Here is an 18,296-nt window from a genome sequence, read left to right on the forward strand (position 1 = left end):
AATGCGACACAGGATTTATTCCCCATATGGAATCATGATTGCTTCCATAAGACTTGAGACGGATCCTATCTGTCATTTAGTTTTCTTTGCCACACAAAGGCCTCGTTCAGGGACTGAATTTAAATTATGCCCCTGAAGAAATAAAATACAGAATTATTTAGATGTCACACTGTGTCATGTCTCTGAACTGGAATTTAAAAAATGTAAAATAACCTTACAAGGAAGTAAATCATTTTGATCGGTTGTCATAGAAACAATAGATCAAATGAAATAGAACGGCACTCACTCAGCCAATACACAACCCCCTTATGAAGCCTCATGTACATCTGATAGATCTGGATTTTAATTTGGATCATTCTCTGACCAATTTGTTAAAATATAAAAAGAAACTGCCTCATTTCTCAAAACTAAAGAAAGTGAGAAAACAACAACTTTGTCCAGTTCAATGTCAAAATGTAATATTGTCTTTTTAGGCCCTTGTCCCGTCCTTTCACAACATTTAGTAGCAATCAGTTTTGCAGATTTAATCCTGCTGACAAACAAATAAATAAGCAAACAATTGGACAAAGGGGCAAATAAGCACCAGCTCCTTGGGGAACTTACAAATTCTTCCTCCTTTATCACAGCAACGCTAAAAGAGAAGAGATAACAATTGATTGGTTAAAACATAGAAAGACAAGAGGGACAAACCCTGACGTCAGGATTCCCCCCTACACACACACACACACACACACACACACACACACACACACACACACACACACACACACACAGATAACAAAAGGGACTTCCGACCCCCGAAGACCTCGACCCATGACGAAAAATAATCCCGGCAAAACAAAGATGCTTCCAGGAAAACAATTGTTAGCGATGAAGTGCAATAATGTAATCTTACATATCTAAGGTTTAAATAGCCGGGATTATCCTCGGGGATCTGGTGGTAAAAACTAAGCTGGCCGAGGCCGAGTAAACAACAAACCCCCCCAAAAAAGTGACGTTTCTCTTCCTATGGGTCATCTACTTCCTGGTAGAATGGGCCTAACAATGCTTTATCAGGGCAAATAATCCTCTGTACAGATGTGCTGCTCAGCTGTTTACTGCTTTACCACATGGCAGAACTGGAAAAACATCAAGGGAGGGGTGCACTGACTGAACCAGAATGAATGTAAACGTCTGGAAACTAAGACAGACAGTGAGTGATATCAGTTTTGTCGACACCTATCTCTAGATTTCACATATTTTGGGGAGTGGCATGTTTCCACCTCAGAGGGACGGGGTGTGTGTTCAGTTTCTGACATGTGGGCGAGTAGCTGTAAACACAGTGAGCCGTCACATTTTTTTCCATGACTGGATTCTTTCTACTTCCATTCTCGGGGGGAAAAAAGATGATAAATCGCTGATCCCGCATCTGGCAACACAACACACCGGCCTTACTGACAACACATTGTCATGACAGGGACGCATTGTGCAGTTCCTCTCACCTTTTCTATTCTCATGTTTTGATTATGGAGGAACTGAACTTCAGCCTTTGCTCATTTCCAGGCACCAGACAGAACAAACCTTGTTTTCTACGAACACCCTGAAAAGACTTGTTGTGATTGTCATGCTCTCACAAGAAATGATGATGCCAACGAAAAGTCCCCTGGCTTGTTTTTCTATCTGTGTCAAAGGGTATGTCACGTGAGGTGTGTGAATCACCAGGTAATACAATCCAAAGCAATCATATAGTGACTAATGATCAACAATGACTCTTCAGTTTTCCGTACGAGCAGAGCTACAATGGGGTCAAGCTTATAACATGCTTATATGAGACTTGTTTCTAATTTAGTTCAATTTAATTGTTATTAAATCCCAGATAATTATCTTTATGTTGATATTTATCTTGTGCGAACGAGGTTCATCAAGAGTTTCATCGTGTGACTTTCCCAGGTGAAAATAAAAACTTGATTATTATGAGTTTTCTCCGTCTATGGTGCGAATCCGAGTGATTAAAACACAAACGTCTTCTTAAAGTAAATATCTTGGACTTCAGGGGCTTCGTCAGATCTGGTTTTACGGAGGATGTTCGTCACCAGCTTGTCCCGTTCGTAGTGTAATAAACTGAGATAGAGCCAGAAGTTTCGATTTCATTTCTCTTTATTGTTTTTGCATTTTATTGTTTTATAACACTCTATATAATTAACCTTTGGCAACAGCATCACAGAGGTGTTGGCCATTAGTCAGCCTTTTTTATATCAGGCAAGTAGAAGACGACTCTGCCGATGAGTCACTTTCTCACTCCCCCCAGTCATACGTTGAATGTAAAGGATTCAGAGAAGTCGGGCCACTGCAACATTCCCATCTTGCACAAGCTTTAAGTGTCGGGATTGTCGAACATACTCATTCCCTCCATCGCCGGAGGCTATGATACACTTAAAGCTTTCGCCATACCCCGCCCCCTACGCACATACATTACCCAACACGGACCTCATTTGCGGGAAATGGTGATTTATGTTCAAACAATGCACATATTATTCATAAATATATATTATATTATATTTTTAAGGGGGGTTCTTAACATGAAAATCTAAAATACTCCTCGTGAGCCTGATACATTTATTCTACTTGTAGTCAAAGGACTAATGGTTTTCATTTTAGTGGCTTTTTTTGTGGAGGGTTTGAATCTACATGAAAAACAAGCACTATAATCCCCCTTCAAGCTCTCAGTGGTGAAGATTCAGTTTATGAGTTGGTGTAAGGTGCTGGTATCCATCATGTAACCACGCATGGGGGTGAAAACCCTCACAAGTAATTACCCGAACAAACTTTTCAGCAACCTGCGATTGTATTTGATGTCCATGTTTTGGGGTACGTGTGTGACGGGGCTTATGGGGACGGAAGTCGGGGGAATCAGTGGTTACTGATGGGTAAACAATAGGATTAATCACTTTGTACTGCTAATTGCCCTATTTGTTTTCTTGTAGCTTTTGGGGGGGGGGGGGCAGATGTACTACTTGTAAAATACTGTACGTCTCTGTTATACTTCACTCATGATTCAATACTCTAAGATAAGAGTAAGACTCTTCCAGTGAATCTGCATACACATGAAGTGTCAATGAGTATGCAGATTCACTGGAGGAGTCTCGTTTAGCTGAGGGTGAATCAGGAAATGGTGTCATGTTGTCAGATCAGTGTTTGAGGGCAGGTGGCAGCTTTCTCCGCCCCGTTACTGACTCTAGAGCAGCACAGAATTAGAACGTCGCATGGTAACAGGTGTTTATTTAGACTATTTCTAAATAGGCCTGGTGCCAGGTTCTTGGTGATACCACGTGGCAGGTCACTTCCCTTTGTCTGATTTTCTCCGTCTCAGACAGCTTTAGTTCAGGTGACCTCAGGTGTTTCCTCCACTCATCCTTTTCACCTTGTTCGGTGCCCTCCCTCCCTCATCGTGCTCGGAACCAGTTCCCCCTCCCTGTTGAGCGAGTGAGACTTCCTTCCCTGGAACGATGTCGGGACCAATGTGCCGGATGTGATGTGTGTCCAGGGGTGAGATGAGTCTGCTCGCTTGCTATCCTGCAGCGCCGGGTCTTTAGCCTCTGAGCCCTGAGCCTGAGTCCAGACTGTCTGCAAATTAGAGAAATTAGCCCAGCCAGGCGCGGGTCAGTGAAAGAACCCAAATCCCTACTTCCCCTCCCTCCACACACACACACACACACACAGACACACACACACACTCACACTTCTACCACCACCCTTAACCCCCCCACGCTACACTGGAAGCTCAACTCTTGGAATAGCATTCTTGCCATATGGCAACCAATTTACTATGAACCAGCCAAGTTACGAAAGAAATAACAAGAAATAATTTATTTTTTCTGTTTATTTAAATTTTTTAACTGAACTCCGGGAATCAAATGCTCTTCATCAAATTCATCGAATAGATGGCTTTTATTTAATTGTGCAATCATCATAGATTTTTTATAAATTCATAAAGAAAGAGGACGTGACTGTGAGAACACTTCTCAGGAACAAGGAATTGAGGAATTGAGTCCATGATCGCCCCTTGTTTTGTTTGTGGAGATTTTCAACATTCAGCCAGTACGTTATTTAACATTTGGTAAATGTGGGTGAAGATGCACGCTGTTGAAAGTTCCAGCAATAAACATTTAACAGAGAACTGACTCCTTTTCTGCTCAATTGTGTTTCACCATTAAGAAAATGACTGTTCTAGATCCTCATTTTTTAAAATCTTCTATAGGTTTTTAATGTAAAGTGGAAAAAACACGAAATTTCTGCGATGTGTGCGATAAAATTTGATAAATTCACATGTTATCACGTGTCTTTTACGGCCTTTTACAGATGAGCACTTTCCTTTCACTTGTGCTTTTTTTACGCAGGTCACAACCTCACATAGAGAAAGGACACGTTCTCGTTTTTCCCTCCATGTGCCGTATTATCCGCTCTCTCCTGCCCTGACGAGCTATATGCAGAGCGACAGGTGACCCGGTGATCCGTGCTGCGTGTGCGTGAGTCTGAAAGTAAAGGGGCCGGTCACCAGACAGGTGACTAAGTCTCTTTCCATGTGCACCAGGTGACCTAACCTGCATCTGCACGATCTCTACCTGACAACCGACACGGGGCATGTATAAGTGCTTTTAAAAGACAGGAGTTTACGTGTTGAATAAGAGGATCAGTTATTTACCTCCGCCGAAGAAGGGTTTGTTTTCACCTCCCGGCCGTTTGTTGGTTTGTAAGCAAGATTACACGGAAACAACAAAGCGTATTTCCGTGAAACTTGGTGGAAGGATATGGTGTAAATTGAGGAAGAAGCCGTGATATTTTGGTGCGGATCTCTTTAACGGAGCCGTATTCTTTAACTTTCTTTATCAGAGCAAGTTTTTGGAAATTTTTCACAAATCTCCCATTGAATAATTTAAGGATTCTGATGAAAAAGATCAGGCACATTTAGGAAACCGATTTCTGTGAGTGTGTGAAATTTGGTTTAGCTTAATTTAAGGGTTTCCACCAGATTTTATATAATTCAAAAGAAAGGATACAAAATTGTGAAGATGTGCATTTGTATGGGTCCAGAGTTCATGTGTGTGTGTGTGTGTGTGTGTGTGTGTGTGTCTTGGGGCTCCGAGTGGAAGACGTTCTACAGTGAGATGTAGGTCAAGGAGATACAGTGGCAGCAGATTGCTCATTAAGTGCCAAACCAAGCAAAAGTCCACGAGTGTGTTTTTCAGTGGCACCAGGCCAGCCATCTGCTCTCCCTTTATTCATTCATTAACATGTCTTCTTTGTGTGCGCGTGGATGTGCGTGTGCATATGTTTATGTGTGAGCATTCATCACAGCAACAGCACTCGCTGGCCAATTGTACAACGTCACCGATGTTGTTGTCCGAAACCAACAGTTGTGTGTCAGATGGCCCGGGTCACGTGTCCGCAGCGGCGCGTGATTGGCCGGCGCGGTGAGCCTAAAAGGCTTGGCGCAATCCGGGGCTCATGAGTTTGTGGTGACAGTGGCAGAGTGGCTGCAGGGAGCGAGAGAGAGCGAGAGAGAGAGAGAGAGCGGATACCCAAAGGATCTAACTGAGAGGAATCCCTGAAGAAAACCTGGAGATAGAAGAGAGAGTGTAAAGAAGAAGAAGAAGAAAAAAGAGGACAATTAAGGGATGACATAACCAAAGACATGAGGATCCTACAGCTGAATGAATGTGCTAAAGTAAGTCTCGTTTCTTTTTTTAAATTTTATTTTAGAATAACCTGGGATTGCTCTAGAAAGATGGATGAATGACCCAGCTGAGCAGAAAAGAACAGGTTGACCTCTTGGAACTTCTAAGAAAAGGCCGGTGAACTGCCAACACCGGGATCTAGGCCAAGAACGGTCAATGAACTCTGGTTCCTCATGAATGGAAGTGGCTGCTTGAGTAATGAATGAGTGCCAGCAGGCAACGTGGAAACAAAGTGAATCTTTGGAAATGTTTCTTTTTTCTGTCGAACAAACAGAAAGTTTAAACTCTTATTAAGGATCAGCTCAAATTATTGTGTAACTTGAATTATGTGTTGTTGTCAGTCTGCAGTGCGTCAAGACACTTTGTCCTGCTTTTCGCAAAACATGACTTGACTTGAATACTAATGATATCATAATTAATTTATCTCTGTCCTCCTGCCTTCCTCTTTCAGATCTTGAGCTTCAACCAACACAACTAAAGACACGGGACCTCGACCCCAACGCAACCAAAGTACTTTTATGCCAAAGCGACTCAAACCAAACAGAACCAAACCAAACCAAACGTCCCGAGCTCAAACCACCTGCAGAGTGTTATTTATATTCTGAAGATGAAGCTGGATAATGCACCAGGAGACATGAGCGCGTGGAGGGAGCTGGACTTTGCCCTCAACTGCACCTACATCGTCCCGGACCAGGTGTCGGACCCCAGCTTCAGGCTGCCCAAAGCCATGACCTCCATCCCACGCAACCTCACCTTTGAGTACGGCACAGACAACGAGGTAAGAGCTCGTAAATTCAAGTTCAATGTCATCCATTTGAGATATTGAATGTCTTCCTCTTCTTTTAGGTCAGACAAATTCAAATAACTTAATTTAACTCTCCTTAAAGTTAGTCGCCGGCCTCGGTGGTGAACGGGAAGAGTCAGTTTTGTGAGATTAGTCCAAACTTTATGCTTGAATATAATAATTCTGTGTTGCATAACATTCTGTTGGGCCATCTGCATTGGGTTACGTGGAACAAAAGATCTGCTGACTAATGAGATCTTCAGAAATACAGTAGAGTGCGGCAGGGTGTGTGTGTGTGTGTGTGTGTGTGTGTGTGTGTGTGTGTGTGTGTGTGTGTGTGTGTGTGTGTGCGTGCGTGCGTGCGTGTGTGTGACACAAGGCCAGCGGCAGCTTGAGGTCAGGGGCCTTTTTATGTCTTCTGGCCACCCTATGTTTCGTCACCCAAATGTTTGAGCCATTGTACTGAGTCTTTACATCTCCTGCAAGAACGTGTGCAGGCTCTCTCAGCACCGGACGTAAACACACACACACACACACACACACACACACACACACACACACACACACACACACACACACACACACACACACACACACACACACACACACACACACACACACACACGGGGCTTCTCCCAGCTGATCTAATTGCATCAAGTCTTCCCACTCATCTGTTTTTCTTTCTCTACAACTGTGTTTGTGCTCTTTACCTCCCACGCCCTGGCTCACCCATTCAGGTGAATCACCGAGAGCTGACGTAATATCCTCGTGTCAGCCAGTCAGCTGTTTGGCTCCCGGTGCAATAAAATCAGACATCTGCCTGGACATGTCACCTACGCTGCAAAGCTCAACAGCAAAGCAAAGGAAAATTGCAGTTATAGAGAAACGCATCATCTTAAAAAGGAAGAGACACAGAGAGAGAGAGAGAGAGAGAGCAATGTCACACTCATGTCTTTAGTTGCCACTCTTTAACACTAAAGTTTTGCGGTTGACTTCTATGTCCCCTTCCTCTTTCTGTTCTGACCACTTTCTGCCGCCGTTCCTCTTCTCTCTGTCTCTCATGCTCTTATCTCCTCCTCCTCCCTCTGCAGCATTTACAGCTGCCAGATAAGAAAAGCATGCACTACGCGGTGATAAAAATCACATTTAGGGCTCATTTCAAATCCCTGGCCCTTGACACGCTGAGTTTTCAACTCATGAGCCCCTCCTGCCTGATACGGAAACTCTTCATATATCTGATGGGCAGCATGAAAACAAAACAACAAATGAACACAAGCATGAGCACGCACTCACGCGGCTGCCAGTAATCTGCTTTGCCCTCAACTGCCTCCCGTCCAGTGGTTTCCCTTCCTGAAGATGGTGTCATGTGGACTTTTTTCTCCTTGACTTGCTCCCTGAGCTGAGCTGCCAGAGCTGGGAAACCCATTTCCCTGAAAGATCATGAAACAAAGCTGCTGCCTGCCTGCGTGTGGGTTTGTGGGACAGTTCACATGCACATGCCACCTCATGTAAAGTACATCATGTGCGTATCAGGCTCGGGGCGATGGGGTTTTTCACACATCGGTGAGATGAGTTAGATCTATAGAGCCTGAATGAAAAACAAGGAACTAACCAAACTCACGTATCGTCATGCACGTTCCACACGCTTGTTTATTCAGCGCCTGATTGGCTAAGATTCCCGATGTATTAATTCAAATCTTGAAGCGTGCCAGGAAACGCGAAGGAGGGCGGAGGGGGGCACGTGGCAGATGGGGCGTCAGCAACGGGTGCCAGTGAGGGCCGGAGGGGGAGGAAGAGGAGGAGGAGGAGGCAGTGGAAAGGATGCTGCAGGGAAGAGGGTGTGTGTGCATGTGTGTGTTGGAGGGTGGGAAGGTGGGGGGGGGGGATTTAGGTTAAAACCAGATGATTAACTTTCATCAGGGACAGGCAGCCAGCCAGGCATCAGGCCTCACACCCGGGGCAGGCGCACGAGCTATTTCAGGAGGATCCAGAAAAGGACGTGGGACTCGGGAGGGGTTGGAGAAAAGGAGGGCGTTCAGGGAGTGTGATAGCGTGGGTGCACTTAAGAACGCCGGGGGCCTCCTTTCTTCCGTTCCTCAACACCCTTCGCTCCCCCCCCCACCCCCCACCCCCTTGCTCCCAACCTGGCTAGGCTGAGCGGTTAAGTAGCAGCAAGCGGCGCCGCAACCACAGCGATTCGTTAGTCACGCAACGCCAGCGAAGCACAATGTCCCTGTCACACTGGTTCATCGCGTCCAGGAATCACCTCACTGGCCTCGGCGGCTGCTGGACACACACCCCACACACACACACACACACCCACCCACACACACACACACCCACCCACACACACACCCACCCACCCACACCCCTGCTACCCCCACTGACCTGTTGTTCCTATAATTAACTGCTTATACATGATTTACAAAAACCACTTCCAACCTTCACAGTGTGACGAATCTTCGTCCACGTCTTATTTTACAGGTCGGCCTCCGCACAGGTCGCCGTGAAAAATCCTTCCGAGGCCCAGTTTGAAATTTAAATCCTCAATGGCAGGAAGAGAGAGTGTGTGTTTATGTTTGTGAGGGGGGGGTGAGGGTCGGGTTGGGTTGGAGTGGGGGGGGGGGGGGGGGAGGATTGAACACAAAGCTCCTCAAGAAAAGCGTGGCCGCGTGTGTGTGTACGCTGCAGATGCTGCTGCCTGATGCCGTTTGTTTGTGTGTGTGTGTGTGTGTGTGTGTGTGTGTGTGTGTGTGTGTGTGTGTGTGTGTGTTTGAGGAGCCCTGACCCCAAGCCTTGTGGACCCTCCATCAAGTTTGAATCATGAAGCTGTTCTCCTCAAACAAAGACGGCATTAACATATCCTGTAGGTCCTCGATATAGACAAAAGACGAACTTAAAAGGTAAAGAAATTAAAAAAAATTATGAGTCAGTAACATTTCCTTGTTGCAATTAAATACATTCTGTAAAAAAAACCTGTCTGAAGAGCAAGAAGAATAAGATTCATTGCTTTGTTTGCTTTTGTCTTTGTGTTATTCCGATCAAACACGTGACATTGTCGAGTTAAGAGTGTAACGTTCGTGAAGAAAACAACACAAACAACAGGTGACACTGCTTCCTCCCTGTGTGTGTGTGTGTGTGTGTGTGTGTGTGTGTGTGTGTGTGTGTGCCTCTGCTGTTAATGAGGACACCGGGTCAGAGATCATTGGAGTAAGTCAGAGAAAGTGTAATGCTCTTCATTCGCTTAACTTATTAGTGCAGAAAGTGGGTCACCTTGTGGGTTTCAACGTGACTCCCAACGGAGCTGTCTGGGTCAACATGACGAAGCCACCGCAACAGGAACCGAACGGCGTAAACAAACAAATGAGAGAAGCAGCGAAGGGACAGTTCCTCTGTCAGAGACGAGAGCCCGTGTGGGTTCTTGAGACCAGAGAATGACTCTCAATTGTAATCTCTGAAGGCTCAGTGTCAAGTTACTGTGTGATATGTCCATGTAAAGGAGGTGAAGAGATGGGAAACAGACACTAATCGTGTATTTGGCCTGTTTTCCAGGTGACGGGTGTGTTCAGCAAAGAATACATCCCTCAGGGGACACGCTTCGGGCCCCTGCAAGGAGACATCTACACCAAAGACAACGTATCCAAGCAGGCCAACAGAAAATACTTCTGGCGGGTAAGGGAAACGAATCTACACGTGCACAAATCCACGTAAATCCACATTTATACATTACTTTATACATATATATTCACATTTTGGCTTTAAATCTAGACGTGGGAAAATGACCCTGGGAATCGTCACGCTGCAGCCGATGACCTGCGTTCGGCTTCCTCTCTTATTCAAGATATTGGTCAGATGTCGAAGTTTCACATCGAGTCCTCGTCAGTACGTCAATAAGGAAACAAAAGGGCTTTCACACACTCTTCCCTTGCGTGCAGGGGTTTTGGTCAAAATTTTAGAGGAAGTTGCCGACACTGTTGCTCTTACCGGCACTGAAGTCGTGTGCAACATGTGTGACATACACAAAGGAAGGGACTATTGTTCAACACACACACACACACACACACACAGGCTCTCAAACAATCCTCTACTTCCTGTCTCCTTTTAGTCCTCATGCCCCCTGTTTCTATTGTCTTTCTCTCTGGTCCAGATTTGTGTCGCTTGTGTCACGCAGGAATTTTTTTTATTCTGCTGAGTCAATTCCCTGAGGACTTTTTTTCTTTCTTTCGCTGCCCCACCTACGTGTTTTCCTTCCGGCTTTGTTTCCTTTATTTCCTGGAAACCTGGGCAATAGCGAAAGTCTGACATTCCCTGGGAGAGATGATCTTATCAAGCTCGTGACACAGGTGTACGCAGGGCGTGTGTGCAGTTTGGCCTCCTGCCACCACCTGCCTATCTGATTCTGTTATGCCTCCGGCAAATATCTTTTTCCACGATCGTCCTCACAAGCAGGCGCATCATAAAAGGCTCAATCATAGCAATGTGAACCGCAGGCACTGAGAATAATAGCATAGCTCAGACGTGAGAACGACGGGGAAAGAGAAAATGAGAAGAGGGAGAGTGAGAGTGAAGGCGTTCAGCAACTGTGGTCAGTGGGCGGGCCACGCCTCCACACCTCCCGTCTCAAATACAGACGCTCAAGCTCAAACACACACACACAAGTTGAACTCTCGTGATACAAGGGGCAGAGCTTTAGAGCTGCACAGACCAGAGGAGCAAAATAATTTAGGAGGACACAGGATATTTAAGCGTACATGGCAGAGGTGATTCACTTGTTTTTCTTTGTGATCTTGTTTAATTCAAGGTTTTTCTATCTTTTGAGGATTTTATGTGGATTTTTTTTCAGCATCAGAATCTGGATTTTATTCAAAATGTTTGGGGGTATTGACATGAAAAGCTGTCATGGCATTGCAGTGGATGGTTGAATTTCTATTAGGCAATTTTAATTAACAGCTGAAACTAAATTTGTTTGTTGCTTGACATGTATCCTGAAGTTTAAATCCCATTTTCTCTTCCTTCCTGCAGATCTACAGCGGTGGCCAGCTTCAGAACTTCCTCGATGGCTATGACGTCCACAGGAGCAACTGGATGCGCTACGTCAACCCGGCCCGCTCTCTGGCCGAGCAGAACCTGGTGGCGTGCCAGAACGGCCGGGACATCTACTTTTACACCATCCGGCCCGTGGAGCCCAAGCAGGAGATGCTGGTCTGGTACAGCCAGGAGTTCGCCCAGAGGCTCTGTGGCCAGCAGGACGACATCAAGCAGAGTGAGTGCATGAAGATGTAATGATGGATGAAGATGTCGTGGTCTTGCCTGCAGGCTTTTAAAAGTAGACAAGATACTGGTTGTTCATCATGGGGATAGTTCCTGGTCTTGAACATGAACTTCATTCCCCTTGTGTCACTGCTGATCTAATTATGAGTTGGCGAGAGGGAGTGAAAGACTTATCAGCTGTTTTGATGCGGAGGCGGCACAATGACAAACTGACAGTTCTTTCTTTCTCTCTTGATCTAGACAACAATTACTACAGAATCATGATTCCAATCTGTGCAGAGACTAAACACATGGCAGTGTGCAGACTTTTTAATCAGCAAAATTCCTTCACTTCAAAGAGAATAAAGATGCGTCACTTCATGAATAGGACCTGATTTTATCTGATTTAAACAGCGGTAAACACACTCGGTTCAATGCTGATTCTTCCTGTGTGGCTTAACCCCAGAGAGCCAAATATTTATGTGGGATAATGGGAGATGCACTGACCGCACTCAAATAAAAAAAACCACGAGCCTCTGAGGAGAGTGGATGAATCTAAGGGGAGTGGTGGATGGTCAAAGTTCTTCTCTGAGTCATTTATCTTCCGTTATTAATAGAATGGAAAGTCATAGCCTCATCCTCCTGACTGCAGCCACGGACTCTGATGATTCACGCATTCAACTGGATACACCAGTTGTGTAAGCATTCATCCAGGTGACTAATGTCCAAAAAGGGTTTCATTGCATTGTTTAATCTACTTAACGGATCATAAAAGGCATCCACCTGCTTTTATGACAGTGTTGACAGAAGTCAAGGTGAACTCAGGTGTAGTCTGGCACCTAACACCCTCGAGGGTGTTAGTGGTGGAATCTTGAAAACTTAACCCCAGAGGACATTTTTAATACTGTCACGCTTTCAACTGGGTTTCTGTGACTGTGCTGTAACTTCGACAGAGAACAGAAATGTGCACAGTTTAAGGTGAAGATAACAATAATATATGTTTAAAAAAAAAAGTTATGATTTAGAAAAACAGTAATGTTTACTAAATTTTAAAATGGCTAAAAACATAACTTTTTAAATGTAAGTCGCACTGAGCACTTTCAGGTGTTGACACAGCACTTAGGGACAAGAGACTTTCTCGAAATGAGAAGGAGAAAAAAAAAAAAGGAAGAGACGTTTCACATTTTCTTGTGGCCAGTATACGGTAACACAGAGATACTCAGAAAAGGTTTCAAACTCCGATTCTCAGATACTCAGATGCTCTACCATGACGTGACACATGGACTCCCACGCACTTTACCACCAACCCGCTCTCCCACACTTAAATCACTACTCTGATTGACAAATAGAAACCTAGTCTGTGTGTCAAGACAAAACTGAAACTACTATCATTTACCATAAGAGGGAGTGGGTTCTGTGGGAGGATGACTGTGTGAATGTGTGTGTGTGTGTGTGTGTGTGTGTGTGTGTGTGTGTGTGTGTGTGTGTGTGTGTGTGTGTGAGGCATTTTAGCTTATAGTGACATTTTCATCCTTCTTCCTCACAGAATACACGAGCACCGATGAAGACCACGACTCCGAGTACGCCAAGCACCTACCTCAGCAGACGTGGTTTAAAGAGAGGACAAAGGAGGAGGTGAAGGAAGAGCGGGACGAAGAGGGAGAGGAGAAGATCGACGTGGAGATGCTGGAGAGAGACACTCCCCCCGACACGCCGGACGAGCAGATCATGGACTTCAGCAAAAAGGTTGAGAACGAGGAGAGGAGCGACAGAGATCGGCAGAACCAGGGGATCATTCCGTCCCCTCAGCCCGAACACAGAGAACCTATCCTGGGCTTGAACCACCCGTACCTGCCTGAGCACCACCCTGTGCTCCCAACTCCACACCGAAATCTCCCGCTGCATCTCCACGGCCTCTACGGCCACAGGGAGGGGCTGGTGTCTTCTTACCCTCTCTTCCACCAGTCCAGACCCCTCCAGCACCCTTACCAGCTTCTCCCCCCCTACGGGCCACACTACCCTCGCCTCCTGCTCCCCTCGTACTCCCCTCCCTTTCCCGGGATGATCCCCTCAAGAGGATCCCTCCGATACGGCAGCTACCTGGGCACAGACAGTCTCCCATACCCCCCCATCGGCTCACCCAATCTAATCCCAGTGTCCCTCCCCTACCCTCCTTCCCCGCAGGGTGGTCTGAAAGAACTCACGGCAAATGTGTCGCCACCTCGAGGCGCCCCGGCCACGCCAGAGCTCTCTCCTCTCCCCAAACCCAGCAGCCGGCATCAATCCCCCGAGCACTCGCCCTCCAGCTGCGAGGAGGCCATGAACCTGAGTCTGGCTGCGGCCAAAAGCCACGCAGCGCCGCGCAACGGCCCCGGCCACAAATCCCTGCCCTACCCACTGAAGAAGCAGAACGGGAAGATCAAATACGAATGTAACATCTGCTCGAAGACTTTTGGACAACTGTCGAATCTCAAGGTAACAGTTCAACTCCTCGCTTTTGTAAAGAAAACCTCTCCACATCGTTTGCCGTTTGACACCGAGGCTTATCAAGTTTCTTTGTTTGATCTGTGTAGGTACATCTCCGAGTGCACAGTGGCGAGAGACCGTTCCAGTGCAACTTATGTAAGAAAAGCTTCACTCAGCTGGCCCATCTCCAGAAACACCACCTGGTCCACACCGGGGAGAAGCCACATGAATGCCAGGTAGGTTGAGAACCAAGACCCACGTGTGTGTGTGTGTGTTTTCCTCTCTCTTTCCTTGACATCACTGTGACATAGGTGTAAAATCAAGAGTGAGACGTATACAAAGAAACACGCTGTATACACAAAACACGTAAAAGCTTCTGACTCATGAACCTTCCTCGTAACCCAGAACCTGATTTTCACTGAGCCATACCCACCTTGTCATGTAATCACATTAGCATGCCTTTGTTTGCTAACGTGACTCCGTGGGTGTGAGTGTTTTGTTGCACTTGTTTGGTAAGTGTAAGTAAGAACAGGACTAACATGTCCAAACCCATAGCTCTATTAATAACATGAGCCTGAAGTCATACTGTTCTCCTGAATCCTCCAGAATAATCCTGAACACAAACCAGACAGTCTTGTCAGGGCGTTAATAACCAGTCATGTGTCACGTTTCTCACCTTCGCCTTTAATTTCATGTTTTCCAGGTGTGTCACAAACGCTTCAGTAGCACCAGCAACCTGAAAACCCACCTGCGGCTCCACTCCGGAGAGAAACCCTACCAGTGCAAGCTGTGCAGCACCAAGTTCACCCAGTACATCCACCTCAAGCTGCACCGCCGCCTCCACAGCAGCCGCGACCGCCCCTACCACTGCCAGCTCTGCGCCCAGGCCTTCTTCCACCGCTTCTCCCTCCGCATCCACCAACGCAGCTGCTGCCTGGCCAGCTCTGGCGCCCCCGTCAGCGTGCACATGAAAGAGATGGTGGAGCGCTTCGACGCCAGCCAAGAAGCAGACACGCTCGCCGAGACGGCAACTGCGCCGCAGGTGGAGGAGGCCGTTGAGCGTTGGTTGGCTCGCACGTTGGAAGGCGAGGGGAAGGAGGACCAGAGGGAGGCCACCATCCTGCTAAAGGCCCTGACGGCAGCTATCAACGCACCTGCCATGTCCCTGGCCCAATCAGTCGTACCCACGTCACATCACAGCCCGCCGCTGGCCTATCAGGAGAGGGCCAGTGTTGTTCATCTCCACAAACGGCCGACGGTGAAGGCCGAGGGACAGTGAGGAGAACAAATAAAGATGAACATACAGCATATCATCAACAAAGAAGAACAGATGTCGCCAAATAAAAGTCCCTGTTTTGTCCACGAGGGGCATCGCAGGGATTATAAACTGTCATAATCCACCGAGCGCAACACCAAAAGAAGAGCAATCCAAAGACTGGGCGAGGGTATTCAGTGATTGTACTTCCTCCCAAAACTCAAGTTTAAAATATTACAAAGAGGGAGGCATTGTCAAGCTGTGAAGTATTTAAAACTCTTTTCACTCAGGTAGAGAAGTGTTTGCTTTTTGTGCTTTAACTTATTACTTTTGTTTTTTATTTGAGTCGTCTATATTTATTTAGTTTTGTCATAGTTTGTTTTGGCTGTTAGTGCTTTCTATGTCGAATATTTCCCTGGAGATCAGATCTCTTGGGGGGGGGGGAACCCCACAAAATGGACTCAGGAACAATGACGTGGCATAAACCTGTGTATGAGTCTTCAATTGTTCTAATTGTGTATTTGTTTTACTTTATGTGAGTGTGTTTGAGCCGCTGGGTGTGTGTGTGTGTGTGTGTGTGTGTGTGTGTGCAGCGAGTGGGAGTACGTGAAAGACAGTGATAGCACAAACCACCTTCCTGCTCCTCGACTGTTTTATTTATTTATGATTAAAAAGGGAAAAAATCAGGTATCTTGATGAGCGATTGCCAAAATTACGATGAAAGAACGTGAATGTGTCACACTGTGTTTGGTTCCATTTATTCAACTGGTTTTTAAGGGAAACGATTCAGGATCATTCACAACATAAAGACTTGATGGGATTGCACTGTCACAACAGCGTCACGTGCTTTTTTCTTCTTTCAAACTGATAATCAACGTCTCTTGCTAAGTAGCTTTTTACCAGATCGAAATGTTTCAGATGTTTTCTAACACAAACTTATACGTACTTATACTTATACGTATGCAGCTTTACCGCAGAATTCATCCAAATGTACCTCAGCAACAAAAACAAGCAAATCAGGAGCAACCTTTTCTAGCATTGTTAATATTTGTGTCACTTAGCACTGGAGTTTTAAAATGTAAGTAGATCTGTCCGTGTTTACGTAAAAAAAAAAACCCAGGAGGAGGCAGGAAGTGTTCTTGAAAACTTTACTACTGAGTCAGTAATGTCTTTTTTATAATTTTTGTAGTTTGATTTCGTTTTTTATACAATATGTTTCTATATTTAGTTTATTTTTCGAAACAGGTTATGAGATGTTCAGAATTTATATGTGAGAGACTATTTTGATGATACTTTTATATTTACATGATGTAGCATATTAAAGATATTGTTTCTATACACCTGGTCTTTTCATGTTTGTTTGATTGTTTGGCCCCAAGTTGGTTTGGCGCCAAACATTAAACCAGAAGTAACCATATTTGGAGGAACAGGGGGTGGAGCCTGATGTACTCACCGCACGCCCACCTACACCTGGGACCTGCTCCCATTGGATGCTACGAGCGTCCATTCACACAGTTCCCAACACAGTATCAACAACTTTCCCAACTATTCCGCCACATATACATCACTTTATAATTGACTTGTAAGTAAAAAAATGGCGGAAATTATCATTCAATTGAAAGATTCTAGTTGAAATTGGTAAATAACAATAAACTCTGAGCAAACTAATAATACTTTATATGTATGAATAAGGGAAATGAGCCGAGACGCTGACTGAATTTGAAATCAACCGCTGCCAGGAAATACTAATGTGCAGTATCAGCTATTTTTATGCTGAAATATGTAAAATATCAATGATGATACTAATTATAAGAATCAAGTAGACTGTTTTGAAAAAGGAGCTGCGCTTGGAGCTGATGACCATATAAAGAAATCTGTGATGAGCTGACGCGAGCGTGTGTCATGTGACACCGAAACAGATCATGTCTTCCAGTGTATTTTGTCTTGTCACCTACAAAGAGCAGGTTTGGTTGTTGTAACTCAAAAGCCTTAATGCTTCTTCTTTTTTTTTCATTCTCATTATCGAATTATTCTCACACGACCACAACCAACTTCAGCAAAAAGGTTGAGAACGAGGAGAGGAGCGACAGAGATCGGCAGAACCAGGGGATCATTCCGTCCCCTCAGCCCGAACACAGAGAACCTATCCTGGGCTTGAACCACCCGTACCTGCCTGAGCACCACCCTGTGCTCCCAACTCCACACCGAAATCTCCCGCTGCATCTCCACGGCCTCTACGGCCACAGGGAGGGGCTGGTGTCTTCTTACCCTCTCTTCCACCAGTCCAGACCCCTCCAGCACCCTTACCAGCTTCTCCCCCCCTACGGGCCACACTACCCTCGCCTCCTGCTCCCCTCGTACTCCCCTCCCTTTCCCGGGATGATCCCCTCAAGAGGATCCCTCCGATACGGCAGCTACCTGGGCACAGACAGTCTCCCATACCCCCCCATCGGCTCACCCAATCTAATCCCAGTGTCCCTCCCCTACCCTCCTTCCCCGCAGGGTGGTCTGAAAGAACTCACGGCAAATGTGTCGCCACCTCGAGGCGCCCCGGCCACGCCAGAGCTCTCTCCTCTCCCCAAACCCAGCAGCCGGCATCAATCCCCCGAGCACTCGCCCTCCAGCTGCGAGGAGGCCATGAACCTGAGTCTGGCTGCGGCCAAAAGCCACGCAGCGCCGCGCAACGGCCCCGGCCACAAATCCCTGCCCTACCCACTGAAGAAGCAGAACGAGAAGATCAAATACGAATGTAACATCTGCTCGAAGACTTTCGGACAACTGTCGAATCTCAAGGTAACAGAATCAAAACCTGAATCAAAACAGCCTG

General features: G+C 46.0%; 2 protein-coding genes across 3 annotated transcripts in view; both read left to right on the forward strand.

The window, feature by feature from the left end:
* Positions 1 to 18,296, forward strand: part of LOC117770083 (double-strand-break repair protein rad21 homolog A-like) — a 951,093-nt gene that overhangs the window by 271,948 nt on the left and 660,849 nt on the right. The window lies entirely within an intron of this gene.
* LOC117770081 (PR domain zinc finger protein 1-like) lies at positions 4,852 to 16,809 on the forward strand. 2 transcript variants are annotated; one of them, XM_034599127.1, is made up of 7 exons: positions 4,852 to 5,704; positions 6,166 to 6,492; positions 10,051 to 10,170; positions 11,521 to 11,761; positions 13,295 to 14,223; positions 14,322 to 14,450; positions 14,918 to 16,809. In XM_034599127.1, the coding sequence occupies exons 2-7, from the start codon at positions 6,322 to 6,324 to the stop codon at positions 15,491 to 15,493; spliced, it is 2,166 nt and encodes a 721-aa protein (XP_034455018.1). In that variant the 5' UTR covers positions 4,852 to 5,704; positions 6,166 to 6,321; the 3' UTR covers positions 15,494 to 16,809. The 2 variants fall into 2 exon arrangements, with proteins under 2 accessions (XP_034455018.1, XP_034455020.1); XM_034599129.1 differs by lacking the exons at positions 4,852 to 5,704; positions 6,166 to 6,492; positions 10,051 to 10,170 and adding an exon at positions 11,126 to 11,258.

Source organism: Hippoglossus hippoglossus, chromosome 11 (assembly GCF_009819705.1).
Source record: "Hippoglossus hippoglossus isolate fHipHip1 chromosome 11, fHipHip1.pri, whole genome shotgun sequence".
Lineage (NCBI taxonomy): Eukaryota > Metazoa > Chordata > Actinopteri > Pleuronectiformes > Pleuronectidae > Hippoglossus > Hippoglossus hippoglossus.

Excerpts from the sequence above, each read along its gene's own strand:
- LOC117770081 (XM_034599127.1), top strand. The coding sequence starts at position 6,322 with ATGAAGCTGGATAATGCACCAGGAGACATGAGCGCGTGGAGGGAGCTG. Across the intron at positions 6,493-10,050 it reads AGTACGGCACAGACAACGAG|GTGACGGGTGTGTTCAGCAA; the intron begins GTAAGAGCTCGT and ends CCTGTTTTCCAG. Across the intron at positions 11,762-13,294 it reads GCAGGACGACATCAAGCAGA|AATACACGAGCACCGATGAA; the intron begins GTGAGTGCATGA and ends TCTTCCTCACAG.